This window comes from Diplodia seriata, assembly GCF_021436955.1.
Source record: "Diplodia seriata strain FDS-637 chromosome Unknown scaffold_1, whole genome shotgun sequence".
NCBI lineage: Eukaryota > Fungi > Ascomycota > Dothideomycetes > Botryosphaeriales > Botryosphaeriaceae > Diplodia > Diplodia seriata.
The window spans coordinates 3,361,208-3,378,607 of NW_027117308.1; the positions used below are offsets into that span (position 1 = coordinate 3,361,208).

At 56.6% G+C, this 17,400-nt stretch overlaps 4 protein-coding genes across 4 annotated transcripts; 2 read left to right on the forward strand and 2 right to left on the reverse strand.

The window, feature by feature from the left end:
* Positions 1-1,949: 1,949 nt before the first annotated feature.
* On the reverse strand, positions 1,950-6,659 carry NTE1 (phosphatidylcholine and lysophosphatidylcholine phospholipase; the record flags this gene model as incomplete). Its single annotated transcript, XM_066772475.1, has 5 exons — positions 1,950-2,634; positions 2,678-4,955; positions 5,004-5,217; positions 5,265-6,393; positions 6,442-6,659. The coding sequence occupies 5 exons, from the start codon at positions 6,657-6,659 to the stop codon at positions 1,950-1,952; spliced, it is 4,524 nt and encodes a 1,507-aa protein (XP_066637754.1).
* A 288-nt stretch (positions 6,660-6,947) lies between these two features.
* On the forward strand, positions 6,948-8,969 carry ARP9 (Actin-like protein arp9; the record flags this gene model as incomplete). The annotated part of the gene is made up of 3 exons (XM_066772476.1): positions 6,948-6,977; positions 7,026-8,424; positions 8,476-8,969. 3 exons carry the CDS (start codon positions 6,948-6,950, stop codon positions 8,967-8,969), a joined length of 1,923 nt encoding a protein of 640 aa, XP_066637755.1.
* Positions 8,970-9,611: 642 nt separating this feature from the next.
* Positions 9,612-11,091, forward strand: SLS55_000972 (uncharacterized protein; the record flags this gene model as incomplete). Its single annotated transcript, XM_066772477.1, has 4 exons — positions 9,612-9,839; positions 9,901-10,183; positions 10,237-10,732; positions 10,794-11,091. The coding sequence occupies 4 exons, from the start codon at positions 9,612-9,614 to the stop codon at positions 11,089-11,091; spliced, it is 1,305 nt and encodes a 434-aa protein (XP_066637756.1).
* Positions 11,092-11,633: 542 nt separating this feature from the next.
* Positions 11,634-17,094, reverse strand: SLS55_000973 (uncharacterized protein; the record flags this gene model as incomplete). Its single annotated transcript, XM_066772478.1, has 3 exons — positions 11,634-15,249; positions 15,303-15,448; positions 15,817-17,094. The coding sequence occupies 3 exons, from the start codon at positions 17,092-17,094 to the stop codon at positions 11,634-11,636; spliced, it is 5,040 nt and encodes a 1,679-aa protein (XP_066637757.1).
* Positions 17,095-17,400: the final 306 nt, after the last annotated feature.

Consider the following 17,400-nt stretch of genomic DNA (forward strand, 5'->3'; position numbering starts at 1 on the left):
TGAATCCAATATCTGGATCGAGACCCGCATTTACACCCGGATATTGGATCCAACTACCCACCCATTCAAAATGAGTGCATTCTCTTCGGTAGGCTCAAAGACTGCAATAGACTCAGAGGCTCTAAGTGTTCTGTAGCTTGATTTACCTCAACGGTTGGTGTAATAGCGGTGTCATGTCACGGATCTTTGGCGGCTCGCCTGCTACAAACACTTCACGATTGTGACAAGCAAACACTATCATGGGCAAGACTGGCCATTCTAAAGCCATTTCCGACCCTAGAATGCAATCTTCGGTCATATTTCATGAGGCTTACTCACTGCTCTGCTGACCTCTCGCCGACATGGCGCTTATCTCATCGTGGATCTCCGGAAACCACAACAGTCAGAATTGCGACTTTGGAAGTTTGAGAGCTGCGGGATCATACCGTGTGGGCCGTCACTCTGCGGAATTGCTTTCTTTATTCCCCGTTTCCTTTCCCTTCTCTCACGGTTTCGCTTAGCTTCCTGCTTTTTCGCCTGCTCGGCCATGGAGCACAATGCCTGCGCCTTGTTGTGCTTGAGAAGATGCCGACTTTATCCTCGTCCCGCCACTCAGCGCCACCGCCTGCATCGTCGGTGAGCTCCAAAAGGTATCCAGTCCTTCTGTTGGAGGACGTGCGAGCGGCTATGACACGCTTGATCTGAAAGTCGTCCGGCTCCATTTAGAGTTCAGCTTCTGGCGCTCGTGGGCTGCTTCGCTTCGACTTCATCGTGGACATGCGCGTCAAGGTGTGTCGGTTTCCTGGTGCTTGGGTATGCGGATGTTTAGAGTAAAGGCCTGGAAGGTCGGAAAGGAAGTGACGAGGGTTGTCGGCGTCGCGGTGGCTTGTGGTTGCGGCGACTCCAGGTTGCTTACGTCACTGATGTCAAGCGGGTTAATGGGCGTCGCAAACACTTCACCGTAACAGCGCCCGAAGCGAAAGCGTAGCTTTACTGCAAGCTTCCGAGGTAACGCCATGCGCATGTGGTTTCTTTTTGCTTCCACTCCACTGCCGCGCTCTGCTCCCAGCCTTGGAAGTCAACGCACAGAGTCCCCGTCGTGCTATCCAGCAACCGTCCTGGCCCGACCAAGCCACCAGCCGCCGCCAGCCGCCGCCAACACCATGCAACAGCCTTAGATTGATGATTGCCTAGGTCATGGAAATCCGTCAGCTGTGGTGCTCTTAGCTTTATGGCGACGAAGGGCAGATATGTGCGCGGCGGCGCGAACAGGTACCCAAGGCATGCAGCATTGAGACGAGGGCGGGTTGCGTTACTTACGGTCTTCTCGAAAAGTGTTGTGGAGAGGGCCGGGGTCGCGCGAACGAAGAAGAGCAAACTTGCGCCGACACCACGTCACGTGCCAGGCGAAGGCGCGCTCTAACGGCTCCCGAGGTGCGACCGAGCGCTGTTCGCCTTCATCATACGCCTCTCACGCCTGAACCTGTCCCCCGTCAGCTTCGACCCAATCTCCGGGTTTCCGAACGTACTTTTCGAGCAAGTGACTCTGCGCCCTGCGCCCATCGCTCATCATGCCGACACAACATGTAGATAACGGATCCCTCACGTCCGCCTCACGGCGCTCCTCTGCCCCACGGCGTACATGGTAAGTAGTGATGTCCTCCTTCCACGGCGCAAGCGTCACAACACAGTACCTGCCCGACCGCACTGTCAGTGCAAAAGCGATCTTGACACCCCACCTCGTCCAATTCTGCATCGCCTTGCCGGCATGACACCAAACAATTCATTCTGGGTCTCCATATGCATCCAGACATGGGATTCAGCTCCCTACGTACATAGGTCGAGCATCCAGCATTCATTGTGATTGCAATGCCCTCGCTGAAAACCTCGCTTCATATTCGACGAATTTGCCCATGCCCCCAGTCACAGACACTACCATCAAAATCAAGAATCATTCATTGCTATCGTAACTAAATGCTCGCCCTCCTAGGCGCCATGGTCCTGCGCAACTGGCGCTCCTTCTCGCCCTCCTCGACACCACCGAGCTCGCCGTCCTCACGCAACTTGGCGAGGAACTCCTTGCCGAAGCGGTAGCCGACGTCGTGGATCTCGTCAAACTTGCCAAAGTCGAGGGTGCCGTAGGGGTCGATGGGCGGGCGCATGTAGCGACAGCCCTTGATGCTCTTGGCGCGCTCGAGAGCGTCGACGCTGCTGACGTAGGCGAGGCGGGCCTGGATCTCGCTGAGGGTGGGCGGGTTGGGGTGGGCGCCGAAGGGGTTCCAGCGGTTGAGGAGAGCCCAGAAGCCGGAGAGGCTGTCGCCGAACTGCTGCGGCGTGTCGTCATCGAGCGAGCCGACATCGACGGCGAAGATGGTGTCGGCGCCGAGCTGCTTCATGTGCGCGACGGTGAGGTTGTCGACGTATCCGCCGTCGACGAGCATGTTGCCCTCGTCGCAGAGCGGGGGAACGAGACCGGCCAAACTCATGGACGCCCGGACGTACCGCCACACATAGCCAGAGGTGTGGATTTCCTCACGCGAGCGGGAGATGTTGGTGGTGTTGCAGTAGTACTCCAACCAGAAATCCTCAATCTGCGCATTGCCGAATGTCTTGAAGATGCCACGGTTGAATTCGTGACCGGTCGTGTACGAGGCGCTGGATTGTTAGTTGGGGTCGTCAAGTGGAAGCGGAAACTTACGATGGATATGTCAGGTCCAAGGCGAACCGCCACATGCTGGCCATGCGCCCGGCAAACTTCTTGACACGGCCGTACATTGGGACCACATCGGCATCCCAGGCATAGAGTGCGCCGACGAAACTGCCGATTGAGGTACCTCCAATAATGTCGATTGGGATGCCAGCTTCCTCCATGGCTCGTATGATGCCGATATGTGCAATTCCTCTAGCGCCACCACCTCCGAGAACCAGTCCAACTGATTTCCCACACAGACGGCGGGAAAGCCGGTGAAAGTCGCCCTTGTGATGGGTGTCGGCGGAGTAGAGGGGGGTTTGGCGTACGCGCTTTGACGTGTACTTTTGAATCTCGGCCTGTAACACTTGGACACGCTGCTTGATGGCGGTACCAAACCTGCGGTGGGTAGGATGGATGGGTTCGGGGGCAGTGCGGAAGGACATCTGAATGTGGTGGTGACTACCATTGATCCACATGCGGTTACGGAGCCATTTACGGGTGAGGCCAGGAGGACAGTAGCGGTCGGAATGGAGGAGGACGAGTTCTTTCCTTGCCGTGGTTTTTGTCGTCAAGAGGAAGCGTTCGTATTCACCAATTGCTGGGGAGCCTTCAGCGAGACCGACAATGAGAATGCAATCCGCTTGAGTGATGCAGGTTTGTGTCCATGGAGATTTGACATTGGTGTCGGCCACGTAGAGAACCATGCTGTACTTTTCTTCGAGATCGGCAAGATACTGTGAAAGTTTGAGCTTGCCCATACGACTGAAAGCATGCCTTCCGAGATGATTCAAAATGGCTGCCTGGTTGAGCGACACGACTCGATTGGGGAGACCACTTTGGTGGAGGGCGTTGACAAGCCTTCCGGCGAATTCCACCACGGGGACTCCTCCAGTGACGGGAAGCACAGCGACAGTTCTCAGGTTGGCGGTTGACGAGACACTGTTCTTGACAGCAAAAGTACGTTCCGCCGCTTGATCGTGCAATGGATAGTCCATCAACGAACGCATGCGGCTGGCAATGATCTTGGAGATTTTGATGGTAATGTTTGGATGCTCGAGAGCCAGACTGTTGAACAGAGTTTTCGGGAACTTGGCGACTTCAGTGTCTCGGATGGCATGCAACGAAGCAGGCCTGGTGGATTCCGTCAAGACTTCAAGTTCTCCGACACTGTCTCCCTGACCGTACTCGCCAATGACTTTCATGCCCTGGTCTTCCGTGTCTTGAATTGCACGTAGACGACCGTTCAAGACAATGTATATGGAATCACTCTCATCGCCTTGGTTGTAGATGATCTGTCCGGTATTGACTTGAACCCATTCCAGAGCAAAGTCAATGTGCAGAATCATACGAGGAAGGAGCATGGTCAAGCGTTTGGCCATGGTCAGCAATACGACTGGGTACCTGTCTGCGATCCTTTCAATGGAAGCGCGAGGCAGGAATCCAACGTAGACATCGGTCTTGGCGACAACGTCGATGAAAGATCGATAGGAAGAGACTGTCCCCAAGTATCCCGCCAGACCGCCTGGCTTGGTGAGGAACAAGCTTTTGCGTTGTTGCTTTTTCTTCTTCCCGGACTCGCGTGAGGTGCCACCGATGGTTGAATTGGTTGGGGTTTTGTGTAGACCGCCACCAAACAAGTCCCCAACGTCGACTCCAGAGGTGTAGTCGGTAGCAAAGGCATGCATGGGATCCGTGTCGCCTTCCTTTCCATCCACTGGCATGCCGACATCCAAGAAACCATCGATGACGTAGTAGAGGCCTGGGTTACGTTCACCCTGTTCGACCAAAACCGAACCTTTGGGGAAGAAGACAATTTCAACATCGTTGACCAATTCCTCATGGATGCTTCTACTGTTGGTGGCGCTGATTGCGGAGAGAGGAACAGAAGCAATGGATTCAGTGTCCGCATCTACAGATCCTTCGTAGGGGTCGAGGAATCCAAATGCATTGCTGAAGACGGCTTTTTGACGTTTGGAGTCAAAGGAAACAAGCCGAGGGGATTGTTCCACAGAATCCGGTTTGGCTACGACGTTTCGAGTGTTGGTCAAACCAATAGCCTTCAACATGCAATCAAGAACTGATTCACGGAAGAAAGCATCTTCATCCATGGATTCTTGTCGTTGAAGAGGAATGCGGGCACTGGTATGAGCGAAAGGATTGAAGGAACCAGAATCCAAAGGAGTACGTCCATCCCGTCTCGGGGGTGGAGGAGTGAATGGTTGAGAGAAACTACCCAGACGTCCACGACTGTTTCTCGGTACGTGATGATTCGTCAACAAGTCACCTATGATTGTTAGGCAAGAACAGTCAGTAAGAACAACGCATGACTTACCTGCGCTGACGTTGTCTTGTGAAGCTCGAGGTTTCATGGTGGCACTTCTTTTAGGAGCTGGTTCTGTTGGTGCTGCAGAAGTAGGACGGACTACTGAAGCTAGTCGAGTATGGACTTCTCTTCTCAAACCACTACCAGACCTTTTCCGATGAGTAGCAGGGTTGTGAAGAGCGATTCCTTTCATTCCATCTTCATCACCGATACGTTCTCGTTCCTGCTAGTTGATCAGCTTCGCTTCCACGGACCATCATCTAGACTAACCTTTGAAAATTTGTCCTTGAGCCTTTGGAGGGCTGCATCTCTGAGGAATCCCGGTAGGTCATAAGTGGTGTACTTGTTCATCAAACGTTCGATGCGAAGCACTTCACTGGTCAATCCCAGATAGGCATGACCGGTTGATAGGGTAACACGTTGAAGCCTAGTAAGAATGACTTGAATGATATGTGCGGTTGCTCTTGGATAGACACGCGTCAGGCGTTTAAAAGCAGTTGCCGGAATGATGGCAATGGTAGTATCAACGGTGGCTCTTGCAACAATATCAGGATGAGCAGACTTGAGTTGTTTCCTTGTCTTGGACTCGCTAGCCTTACGGGAAGCTGCGTGCTGCTCAAAGTCTTGGGAACGATTAGTATCGAGAGAAAGAGAAGGCACTCTGGGAAGCTGACCACCAGCGGTGGGACTAGCCATTTCGGAGGCACGACGAGCATTGCTAAGCTCGGATCTAGGAGACATCGGAGTCATTTGTGGCGGCATGTCGAAGTTCTCGGATTGGGGGGTTACCGAGCCCACCATGGGTTGAGAGTCTGCACGTTGGAGTCGAGGACCTCCGGCAGTAGGCGGAGCAGAATCCATGCCTTGATCCTCATCATGACGGAGCTTGACGTCCTCGGTGAAAAGGGAGAGAATCGAGAATAGAGATGACATGGGGGCGCCGTTTCTGACCTCAGTCAAGAGTTGGTAACCCTGCTGATGTCCCCGGGTATCTCCATCTTCTTCATCAGAACTGGATCCCGAGACGCCCGAGTCATCCACGGGTTCATCACGGCTAGACTTTACAAAAATCTGAACCAGCCCATCGACAACCAAACAGAAGCCCTTTTCCTCTTCCAGCAGCAGAGTTTCGCCAGCAATCAACTTGCGGGTTTGCATGGTACGAGTCAATTCGTGGAAGACGGGACGTTCGAGGTAGCCAAACACCTTGATGGCACTGAAAAACTCATCGAGATAGTTGGACAGACCGCGTTTGGAGTCTCCTTCCTGCGTGTCGGGGAACACTTCGACGTGGGGTTCTTCGCGCTGAGGCTCCGGAGGCAAACGAGTGTACATGTTCAGGAAGCGATAGCGAACGAACCAGCTGACGGTGGAGCCAACGGCCAGGAACAGCAACAGTCTAGGGCGGGTCAGTCGGGAGAGCCTGGCATGCGTCGGGGGAGCTTACAGCGTGGTCGCGTTCATGGTGACGGTCAAGCTCATCGAGGCCACGTTGAAAATCCATGTAGGCAGGGTGATGGTGGTGAAGGTGATGATCCAGTAGAGCACGCCGGGAATGACCTTGATCGTGCCGAGTAGCAGTCGCGCAAGGAGGCCGAAATTGGAGGAGGCGGCTTGGGGTTCGGCGAGGGCGGCGGTAGCCACTTGGGAGGCGTTGACGGTCATGCTGGACGACATCGCGGAGCATGCACCCGGCGAGGGGAGACAACGGGGGAACCGCTGCTATGGCGAGAGGCAGACTGGAATCATGACCGGTGAAGTGATATTCGCCGCGGCGTCACAAGCTTGCGGGACTGACAGCTCCAGCACGCGCAAGCTTGGACCACCACCGGCCACGCCTTTTGCCCGCCGACGCGACCTCACAGCCCGCGCGCATCATCCCGTCGCGACTCTGCCGCCCGCATCGCGACACTCCCTCACCCTGCTCTCTCACGCCTCTGCGGCCCCGCAACCATGCCGCCCTTCAAAGATGAGCAGCTGATCGTGAGTCTCTCATGCCTGCTGCACCAATCCTAGCTAAGCCTCTTCCAGATCATCGCGCCTGGGTCGCACACCACCCTCGCCCAGCTCGGCCTTCCCGAGTCGCTCACTCCCGCTCGCCTACGCATCAAGTCGCGCATGTTCGCTGCGGAGAAGGAGGGCGAATGGGAACCCTACAAGGTCCGCCGGAAGGACGGCGTCAAGCCCGAGGCTAGCGATGCGCAAAACGCTACGTCCGACGACGATGTCATCTACGAGGAGGACCACGATTCGGATGAGGGTGCGGTATGGCCAATGGTCGAGGGCCGCATCGTCAATTGGCCTTGTTTCTTCGCTCTCATGACCCACGTCTACAACGCTCTCAACCCACCCTTCCATACGCCCATCCTGTTGGTTGGCCAGCCTGCATGGACTCCCAAGGAGAAGGAGAGGCTCACCCAGTTCTTCTTCGAAAAATTCAAGATGCCCGCCTTCACCATCATGGACTCGGCGACCGCAATTGCTTACGCTTACGGCACCCAGAGCGCCACCATTGTCGACGTGGGCTACCAAAAAGCCGACGTTACCGCCATTAGCGATTTCATAATGCACGAGACCGGCCGGGCCATCTCCGTGCCTGACTGTGGAGGAGACGCCATGACGCAGCGGCTTTTGGAGCTGTTGAAACCAAAGGGGCTCAACCGGGAAATGTGCGAGCAGTTGAAGAAGAATGCCATTTGCGAAATCCTGCCCCCAAACACCCCACTGCCGGGCTCTGGAGAAAGTGGCGCCGAACCTCCATCCAATCCTGCCGCCGCTGCATCAACTGGTGCCACAGGATCTGGCCCCGATGGCGCCGCCACCATTGGCAACGGCCCTCGTGGTCCCGGCGTCGATACTGAGGTGGGAGAGGAAGCAAAGGAGGATGAGGAGAGCGAGGGCGTGCTCGATGTGGCCAGCATTGTCACAAGTGGCAAGATGAACGAGCTCTTGGCCAAGAAGGAAAAAGAGAAGCAAGAAAAGGCGGCGGCGAAGAAGAAGGGCGCTGATGCTGCCAGGGAGGCCGCGAACAAGCCAGGGCGCTTGCCCAACGCCAAACGGGAACGAGTGACATTCCTGTACGAGGACCATGCTCTTCTCAGTGCCCTCAAGGACACTACCAGCGGTCAGCAATTGGCGGATGCGGCGGCAGCACTGGATGAAGGTTCACATCGGAAGGGAGACAATGAAGGCGGCGATGCAATGACGGGTATCGAGAGCAATGGCGCAGTATCTGCACCTGCTGGAACTCGTGGGCCGATTCGTCGAGAAATCGAGGTGGGGGTGGAGCGCTTCCAGGCTGCAAGTGGTGGGATTCTGGAGCGTTTGGCAGACACGATCCATCGCACAGTTTCTGCTGTGGATGAAGTCAACAAGCGTAGCGAGCTCTGGGACTCTTTGATCATCGTTGGAAACGGTGCCAAGGTTCGAGGTAAGTTTGCCACGCCCGTCGTTGTTGCACCCGCTGATTGAGTACGTTTAGGATTCAAGGAGTCCCTCGTGGCGATACTTCACACCAAATATCTGATCTCTCCTTCATCGGCTACCATCTTCACATCCGAACTCCCCTCAAATCTCTCGACTCCCACGGCGACGGGTGCAAACACACCTCAGCACCCAGGGCTCGGCCAGTCTACCAGCAGCGGTGTCAACCCGTTGCTCTACGCTGCCACAACAGCACAAAACCCACAGATGATGCACGTCAGCCAAGGCTCGACACCAGGCCCGATGGGCGGACTCCATTCGCACAACACCCACTCGGGGCACGGGCAATCACCGACCAGCATCAAACTGGTCAAGGCACCGGAATACTTCCCGGAGTGGAAGGACGTCGGTATGGACGAGGCGGTGTTCCTCGGAGCGCAGGTGGCAGCAAAGGTGCTCTTCATAGTAGACCAAGGACTGGGTCAGGGCTACATGACGAGGACGGATTACAACGACCAGGGACCGTCGGGCATCAGAGATGTGTGCATGTAAAAAGGGACCGGGGCGGAAGGTTCGGAGCTCGAGGAGTTTTTGGAAATGTTCGGGATAGAGCAGCTGTACGATTACTATTTATGGCAGCCAAAAGTGATACCAGATTGGATCGGACTTTCGGAGAGGCGACTCGGACCTCTGCTTTGGGCAGGTGTCGGCCTGAAGACTAAGTAGAAGGCGGTGTGAGATTGTCTGGTTGAGGAGCTACCGGCCTGAGCTGGGCGCGAGGCGTGGAGTGGTTGCGGGCGGACCCTGTGCTGGGGCCTCGGGTGCGGAGAGCCCGCAGCGCACGTCCGAGGTTGTGCTCAACACTGCACCGTAGCCGTAGGTACAATGGCTCTTTCACCAACCGACCATCGGACAGGCGGAGATGGATCGCCAAAGCAATTTCTACCTCGTCCGCGCCGCGCGTTGCACGGCAGCCGTCGCCCGCCAACCTCGCCCGCAGCCCTCAGCAGCGCCGCCGACTAGTCGCTCAACGCCCGGCCGATGAACCTCGCACAGCCTTCGCGTCCCTCACCCGCCGTCATTCCGGCCTGTTCCTCGCCGCCGCCGGTCGCGTCGCCTTCGATAGCCAGCCTTAGAACAAGACTCTTCGCCGCCGCCGACCAAGCCAAGCGCAAGCTGAACGAGCTCACCACCATGTCGCCCTCGCTGTCGCACGACGCCGCCCACCCCGCCAACCGCGCCCAGGACGACCCCACCATCAGGCACCCGGGCAACGTCTACATCAACGTCCAGGGCGCCTTCATAGTCGACGACGAGCCGCGCACGCCCGAGTCTCCGGAGAGCGACTACGAGCACGAGCATGGCTCCAAGGACATCCGCCTGCCCAACCACACGGCTGTCGTCAGCCACATCGCAGTCGACGTGAGCCTCTCCCCGTGCGCCCCGCGCCCCAATTAGCTCGCTGACCCCCGTGCGAATGCAGATTGGCGGATCGCTGGCCAAGCTGGTCTACTTCTCGCGCGATCCCACCTCCAAGGAGCTCGGCGGTCGCCTGAACTTTTTGAAATTCGAGACTGCGCGCATCGACGAGTGCATCGACTTCCTGCGCAAGCTGAAGCTCAAGTACGAAATCATCAATGGATCGCGACCCTCGGATCTCTGCGTCATGGCCACTGGCGGAGGCGCCTTCAAGTATTACGATGAGATCAAGGGCGCTCTGGAGGTCGAGGTGGTGAGAGAAGACGAGATGGAATGCCTCATCATTGGTGCGCCCCCCTTTCGCAAACTTTGCGCGATCGCATGCTTACATGCGACCCAGGCCTCGATTTCTTCATCACCGAAATTCCTCACGAAGTCTTCACATACAGCCAAGAGGAGCCGATGCGCTTCATCGCAGCCCGCCCCAACATATACCCTTATCTGCTGGTGAACATCGGTTCCGGCGTGTCTATGGTCAAGGTTTCCGGTCCTCGGCAATACGAGCGTGTGGGAGGTACATCGTTGGGCGGTGGAACACTCTGGGGGCTGCTTTCCCTGCTCACTGGCGCAAGAACCTTCGAGGACATGCTCAGCCTCGCCGAGCGCGGTGACAACACCGCGGTCGATATGTTGGTCGGAGACATCTACGGCTCCGGCTATGGCAAGATTGGCCTCAAGAGCACCACAATTGCCAGCAGCTTCGGCAAGGTCTACAAGATGAAGCGCCAGGCCGAGCAGGAGGCGGAAGACACCGGAAACCTCAAGGACTCCCCGTACGGCTATGGGAATTCATTCAAGCCGGAAGACGTCAGCAAGAGCCTGCTGTACGCCGTCAGGTACGCTGCAAAATTCCCACCCCATACTCACGTACGGTTCACTGACAAAACCTTGCTTCAGCAACAACATCGGGCAAATCGCCTACCTCCACGCCGAAAAGCACAATCTGGAGCACATTTACTTCGGCGGCTCCTTCATTGGCGGCCACCCGCAAACCATGCATACCCTGTCCTATGCCATCAAATTCTGGTCCAAGGGTGAGAAGCAGGCCTACTTCCTGCGCCACGAAGGCTACCTCGGCTCCGTCGGCGCCTTCCTTAAGCGGCAGCCCCGCAACTGGGGCCGGAGGAATAGCGTCGACGGCAGGCCGCCTACTGCGGCATCATCGTCTTCGGCAGAAGACCCGACGAAGCGTTGAGTCAAATCATCAAACCCGGTGGTTGATATGATACGCATAGGAGAGTAGATTTGAAAGTATTCTGATTGGTAGGCGGCAGAGCGTTGTTGTTGTTGATCTTTTGGTTTCGTTTTGGGGTGATTGGTGTGGATTGATATCTCAGCTAGCTGGAGGCAAAAAGACGGGCCTTCGCAGCTATGTTTTGTTTTGTTTTAACATTCTGGCGTTGTGCTTTTGACCGAATTACTGTACATTGTCTCAGAGAAGAAGAAACCTGTATTAAGACAATTGGGCGGCAGAAGAATTGAACATCGGGAGAATTTCAAACGTAGCTCCACTACTGGAAATATCTGCCTTGACATTTGCACCAGCCCGTCTTGATCTAAAATGTGCGAATAACGCCCCTCCCCACCGCAATCGTTCCGCATGACTGATGCCCCTTGTTCTGCAGTACCAACCCCGCCCAGTCTTGGTATCTAGCGTACACATTACGAAAACCAGGGAACAAACGAGTAAAAGTGAAAGGAAAACAAAAAAGCGACAATATTCCACCTACCCAGGTATCATCCCGACTGTTGTTGCTGCTGCTGCGATTGTTGTTGTTCGGAAGCAGATCCAGCAACACTGAACGCCTTGGCGACCTCCTCCGTGACAGTACCAGAACCGGCCGCATCGCTACCGCGTCGGTCCACTACTGTCACCGGGCTCCCAATCAACTCCTCCACGCTCTTTCGCAACCCTACCTCCGCCGCGCCCCCCGGCGCGACAGTCGTCCCGGACGGACTCGGCAACGGCACTTCTTCCGGATGGGTTGCGGCCGAGGAGGAGCTTGCGGGAGGGCTGCTGCTTGTCGGAACAACCGCCGCCTTGCCCTTGTCCGTAGTCGACGCTGAGGAAGAGCTTTTGGGCCTTGTCTCCTTTGGACTGTGACTCACGACCGGACTGAGTCCTCTGTGCCCCTCGATAACGACGTCCGGAGGCGGGGCCTTTGCTGTCAGGAAGCTCGCGATTTCAGCAGAACTCGTGCCCGCTTCGGAAGGGTTTTCGTCGTTTCTCTTGGCTTGATCGGGGGGAGGAGCGCTGGTGGGTGCCATCGTCTTCTTCCGGTTCTTCCCCGGGGGTGCAGGGGAGAGGAAGCGCTGGATGTAACCGCGATTGTCGGGCGCATCGTCATCCATGTCGTCCGACTCGTCCTCGGTGCCTTCGAAATACGTATCGTCCCAGAGCGAGCTGTCCTCTCGACGAAGAGTCTTGCCGCTGTGATGGGACGAGTGCAAATGGTCGGGGTGAAGTTGACTGGAACTACCAGCGCCCTCGCTCGCGATGCTGTCTTCGCGTAACGGAGCAAGCTCATCTGCAGCTTCACGCATCTCCGACGGTGAACGCGGTGGTGGTGTCTTTGCGCTTTGTCCCTCGACCTCCTCTCCGTCCGAGGTGATGACGGCGTTTGGCTGCTGTGCTCGGTCAATAGCGGGCTCTCGTTCATCCCGTGTCCGTGCGGCGTAAGTGTCTGCGAAATGAGTGTCACACATATGCTTGATGACTGGCCATCCGTATGCATTTGCAAACATCCGCCGTACAACAATATTGTTGTGTGCATCAGGCTCTAGTCGTACGAGCACCTTGCGCCATGAGAGATCCTTGTGGTAGGACCGCGCAATCTTCTCTTCTACGCGCATCCCACTTGCCGATTCGGTCGAATCAGTTGTCGAAACACTGGTGATGCTGTGGTCGGAGGAGAAAGACCGTGCTAGACCCTTGGGCCTCTTCACTGGTGGAGGAGGGATATCTTCTGGATGATAGACACGATCATGGAAAATGGTCCGCGAACGAGTGGACGGATCAATTATCCAGTCAGTCGGTGGGATTGGAGGGTTGAGGATATCACCGGCCGATTCGAAGATTGTGGTTTTCGGAGGAGCAAGGCTGTTGTTTATCGTAGAATCCCCTCTGGATGCGAGTGGTCGTCCATGTGAAGGAGGAGATCGCTCCACTGTGTCCGAAGGAGGGCTTAATTCTGGTGTTTGCTGTATCGTTTGACTTCTCTTGAACATCTTCTTATCCTTCGGTGTTGTGGTTGCGCCTTTGAGATAGCTGATGAATCCACTGAAAGGATTTGATGCGACTGGACTCTTATTCGACGAAGTACTCGGCGCACTTGCTTTACGAGGAGACGTAGGTGAAGTTGCTTCTTGCACGGCTTGCATCTGCTGTTCAGACAAGAACTGATTTGCCTGCGGTTCGCCAGTAGTGGACGCTGTCTGGTCTTGATTGACAGCATCTTCAGCAGGTTGGGGCACAGCCGCATCATTGCTACTACCACCAACCGGAGTGCTAGTCCCGCTGTTATCCTCTTCTCGATCGAATGCCAGTCTTGACGGGTTTGGGGACGAGTTCTGTCCGGTCAACTCCGCAAAACCCCAACTTGCCAATGTGCCAACCAGGCCGTTTTCTCTTCGAGCTTTATCCACCTTGCCAAGACCTTTCCAATCCAGGAAGAGCAGACAACTAGTCCGCAGAGGCACTATCCCGTCATTCACAACATTGGAGTAAACAGTGCGGTTTCGGAACATTCTCAGAACTTGGTGCGCGGGACCGGTAGGAAGAATGCGCAACAACGGTTTTGCGCCAGGATCTTCCGGTTTTGGTTCTTTCGGGGCAGCGCCAAAACCACTGACCATGGCTGCCCAGCTACCTCGTGCGATAGTCGGAGCCCTCCAGGTGAGACCCAGATCCTGTCCCGTGCGGCCAACAAGGCCAAAGTCGAGAGCGAACTTGACGTACATTGGATTTTCATTGCTCAATCCCAGTAGCGGCGAAGCCATACAGATGAAGTTGACAGGCTTGATGTTTTGGAAGAATTCGGGAGAATGTTTGTGTATATATGCTATAGCATAGGTTTGCACGAGACCTCCAAGCGAGTGTCCAACGAAGCTGATACTCGTGTACTTGTAAGCTCGGTCTTCGTGCTTTGAATGATGGGTGGGATGCTGCACGGTGCTCCCAGAGTGCGCCGGTATGGCATCATCAGCCGGAGGCTTCGAGGCCGAGAATGTGGTGGACATCTTGTGCTTCATACCCTTCTTTACAGGAAGATAAGGCTGGTCCGGGTATGTCAGGCCCAGCACAAATTTGGCAAGCCTCTTACCCAAATACTGAATGCCCCGTTCCGTGCGAACGGCATTGCCCGCGAATCCTCGGACAACGACTTGTTCCTCATCAGGATCTTCGTCTTCGGCGCTTTCCTCCGGGAGATTGTCCTGGCCTCCAGAAAGTGGAGCTGTCGAGCTGGCGTCCAGATCGCCTCCATCGGCATGGCTTCCAGGAGTTGGTGCTGCTTTGGCTGAGTCGCCTTTACGAGCCGCTCTCCTCCGCTTACGCGCCTCTTCCCTTGCTAGTTTTGCGGCACCGTCAATGCTCTCTTTTAGGTAAAGCATATCCGCACCAAGGTTGCTGTGCAGACCATGGGTAACGATGACGATGTGGATATTCTGCCGCCTCTTGACCTTGTTCACATCTTTCGGATGGACGTCCCTTCCGTCCCTCGATGTCCGAGACTTGCCGCTGTCATCCTCCCATTCCGGCAGTGCCGGCTTGTCCCACAGACTAGTCGTGTCATCGACAACCAAACGGATGGCTCTGGAATAGACGCCCTTCGGCTGGGCCGGATGGCGCCCCTCGTGCCTTTTGCCTTGCTGGTGATCCTCCACCTGGCCCGGGCCACCTTGGCCTTGTCCCGCAACAGCCGCAAACCCATAGTCCAGACTCCTCTCGTCTCGGCCGACCAGCAGTTCGAAATTCACAGACGCGCTGTTGGAGAAGAGAATCTGCGAGGTGATCTCTATGATCCAGGTGACGGTCCGGGCCTCGCCATCGGCGCTGCGCTGGGCGTTGGTTTTGCCGCCGGACTCGCGGATGTGCTCCGGCACGAGCAAGCGCGACCCCCAAGAGCCACCGGCCTTGAGGTTTGGCTCAAAATCCGGAATGCCCTCCTTCTTCGGATTCTCGACTTTGTGGTTCGGATTGAAGGTCGAGGGGTAGGCGGCGACGTGGAGAGTATAAGGGCCGTGGAGATAGGCGGCGCGCAGCGGGATTGCGGACGAATTCTTGATCTTGAGGTGGAGGTGGGTCGGGCTTGGGAGGATGCGGTCATTCGCCGGGGTGTAGGTGAGGGTGTAGCTGTGGCGGGCGGTCAGTGACGGGGCGAGAAAGGGTCTGGGGATGGGGCGCACCGAACGATCTCGCCGACCTTGACGCTGCCCGCCTGGTGGACGAGCAACATGCTGCGCGCGGTGCGCTCGTGGAGCAGCCTGTCCTTCCACGTTGGCGTCCACTGGAGGAAGGGCGAGCCTTGTTGGGAGGTGTTGCGGTCGGGGACCTGGGCAAGCTGGTATGTTCGGGGTTGGAGCAGCATTCACAATTAAAGCACCGAAGGATCGACGAAAATGTGGGCTACGGCTTGGGTGGCGGTCGGGTGCTGATGATGGCCAGCACATCAGCCGCAGCATCACCGAGTCGCGGGGCTGTTCCCAGTGGTCCGCAGCGGATGCGCGCGGGGCCTGGCGTTTGCAGGCCTCAGTTATCAGCAGCGGCTGCAACTCCTTACACTGTGAGGTGGTTGCCGCAGCCACCGTCACGCGCTCCGTGTGCCCTCTGCTTGATTGCGTCACACGCGCGTCCCCGCGACTCAACGCGTCGCCCTGCTGAGCTTGAGCATCAATTCGTCTACTCTCAACGCAGGCATACAAGCTCTACCACCTGCTCCTGTGCGCTCTCCACCCTGCGCGCCTCCACCCATCCGCCCTTCTCCACCAGCACAATCTTGCCGTCCACGCACACCCGTCGCCACCGATCCTCGTCCTCGAGGAAGTCAATGCGGACGCCCTCGATTTCCTCGTAGTTGACTTCAGCTTCGCCCACGTGCTTCCCTTCCTGATACGCCAGCCCCATCACGCGCATGATTTCGTCGCTCGGCATGGGCCCAAGGTGGATGAGGGCTAGGCGACCATCCAGCGGCCGCGTGTGCGGCGAGATGTTGAATGTCTTCTCTAAGTTCGACACCAGGGTCGCAAGCACATATGCATGCTCTTCTCGGTCGACTGCCTCCCAGCTAACCTGTCCGTCCTTGTTGCGCAGCCGAGACACCTTTGCCCGGTACCTGTGAGGCTCGGAGCCGCCGGCTGGGTATAGCGCTTCCTTAGCAGCCATCTTGAACCTCTCCACGCCGTACTTGCGGTATTCAGCCGTATCGCTGTCGGCTACCAGACCTGCATGCATGGCCCAGCTGCACACCACCGCGCCGTAAATGGCAGGCTCAGAACCTTCGCTCGTAACTGGCGGCAATGCTTCCTTCTTGCTGCCCTCCTCGACTAGGAGCCTGGCGCCAGGCGAGAAGCGAGCTTTGAGTAATGGCAGCCTCACCGGCGATCCACGCGCAAGTGTAGCCAGACCCATTGTGTTGTCGGCCGTGATGCCCGAAGAGTGAGCAAGCGCGTTGCCTGTACCCATGGGGATAAGCGCAACGGATGGCGCAGCAAAAGTGGCAGTTCTTGTGCCGGAGAGCAGCCCGTTCACGACGTCAACGACACCCCCGTCACCCGAGAGCAGGATTATCCGTTGCTGTGCGCCCTTGTTCGCCTGAGGTTGGAATACATCGCGCGTGAGCTCGAGGACAGTTGTCGCGGATGTGGTACGGTGGACAGTATAGTCAACACTCTGGTGCAGGCCGATGGCGTCGAGGAGAGGCTTGAGGCCCTTCTGGTAGAAACTCTCGGCGTGGCAGCTGCCGGACAAGACGGAGATGACGACATGGAGGTGGACATCTTTCGGCGGTTGAATAAGGTAGCGCTCAGTAAAGTCGCTCGGGAGGGTTTCGGCATGCGACGCCTTGAGCGAGACAATCTCGGAGTCTGGCTCTACATAGAGAACTTTGAAGCCCTGGGCAGACTTTACGTAGCCGATGAGGTTCGCGGAGGGAATCTGGTCGATGGGGCGGGCTTCATCGTTCGATTGCGGGGAGGCCATGGTCGTGGGGGCCAGAAAGGAGGTGGTGTAAGAGTAGAAGTGTCATGCTGATGTTGGGTGTGACGGGAAATGGTTGGTTGCGCAATTGCAGAAGGAAGCAACGCGAAGGTGTAATCGGCGCGCCTTATCGCCGCCCGCCCGGCCATGGCGGGGTACACCTGCAATTGCATCCTTTGTCCTTCATCCACCCCATAGCCTTGTTCTTCCATCAATGATAATTGCGAAGTTCTCCAACCATGAACCTGCTGGATGACCTGTCGGCGCCCGCAGCTCAGCTGCTGCCAACTGTTTCTAGTTTCTGTGGGA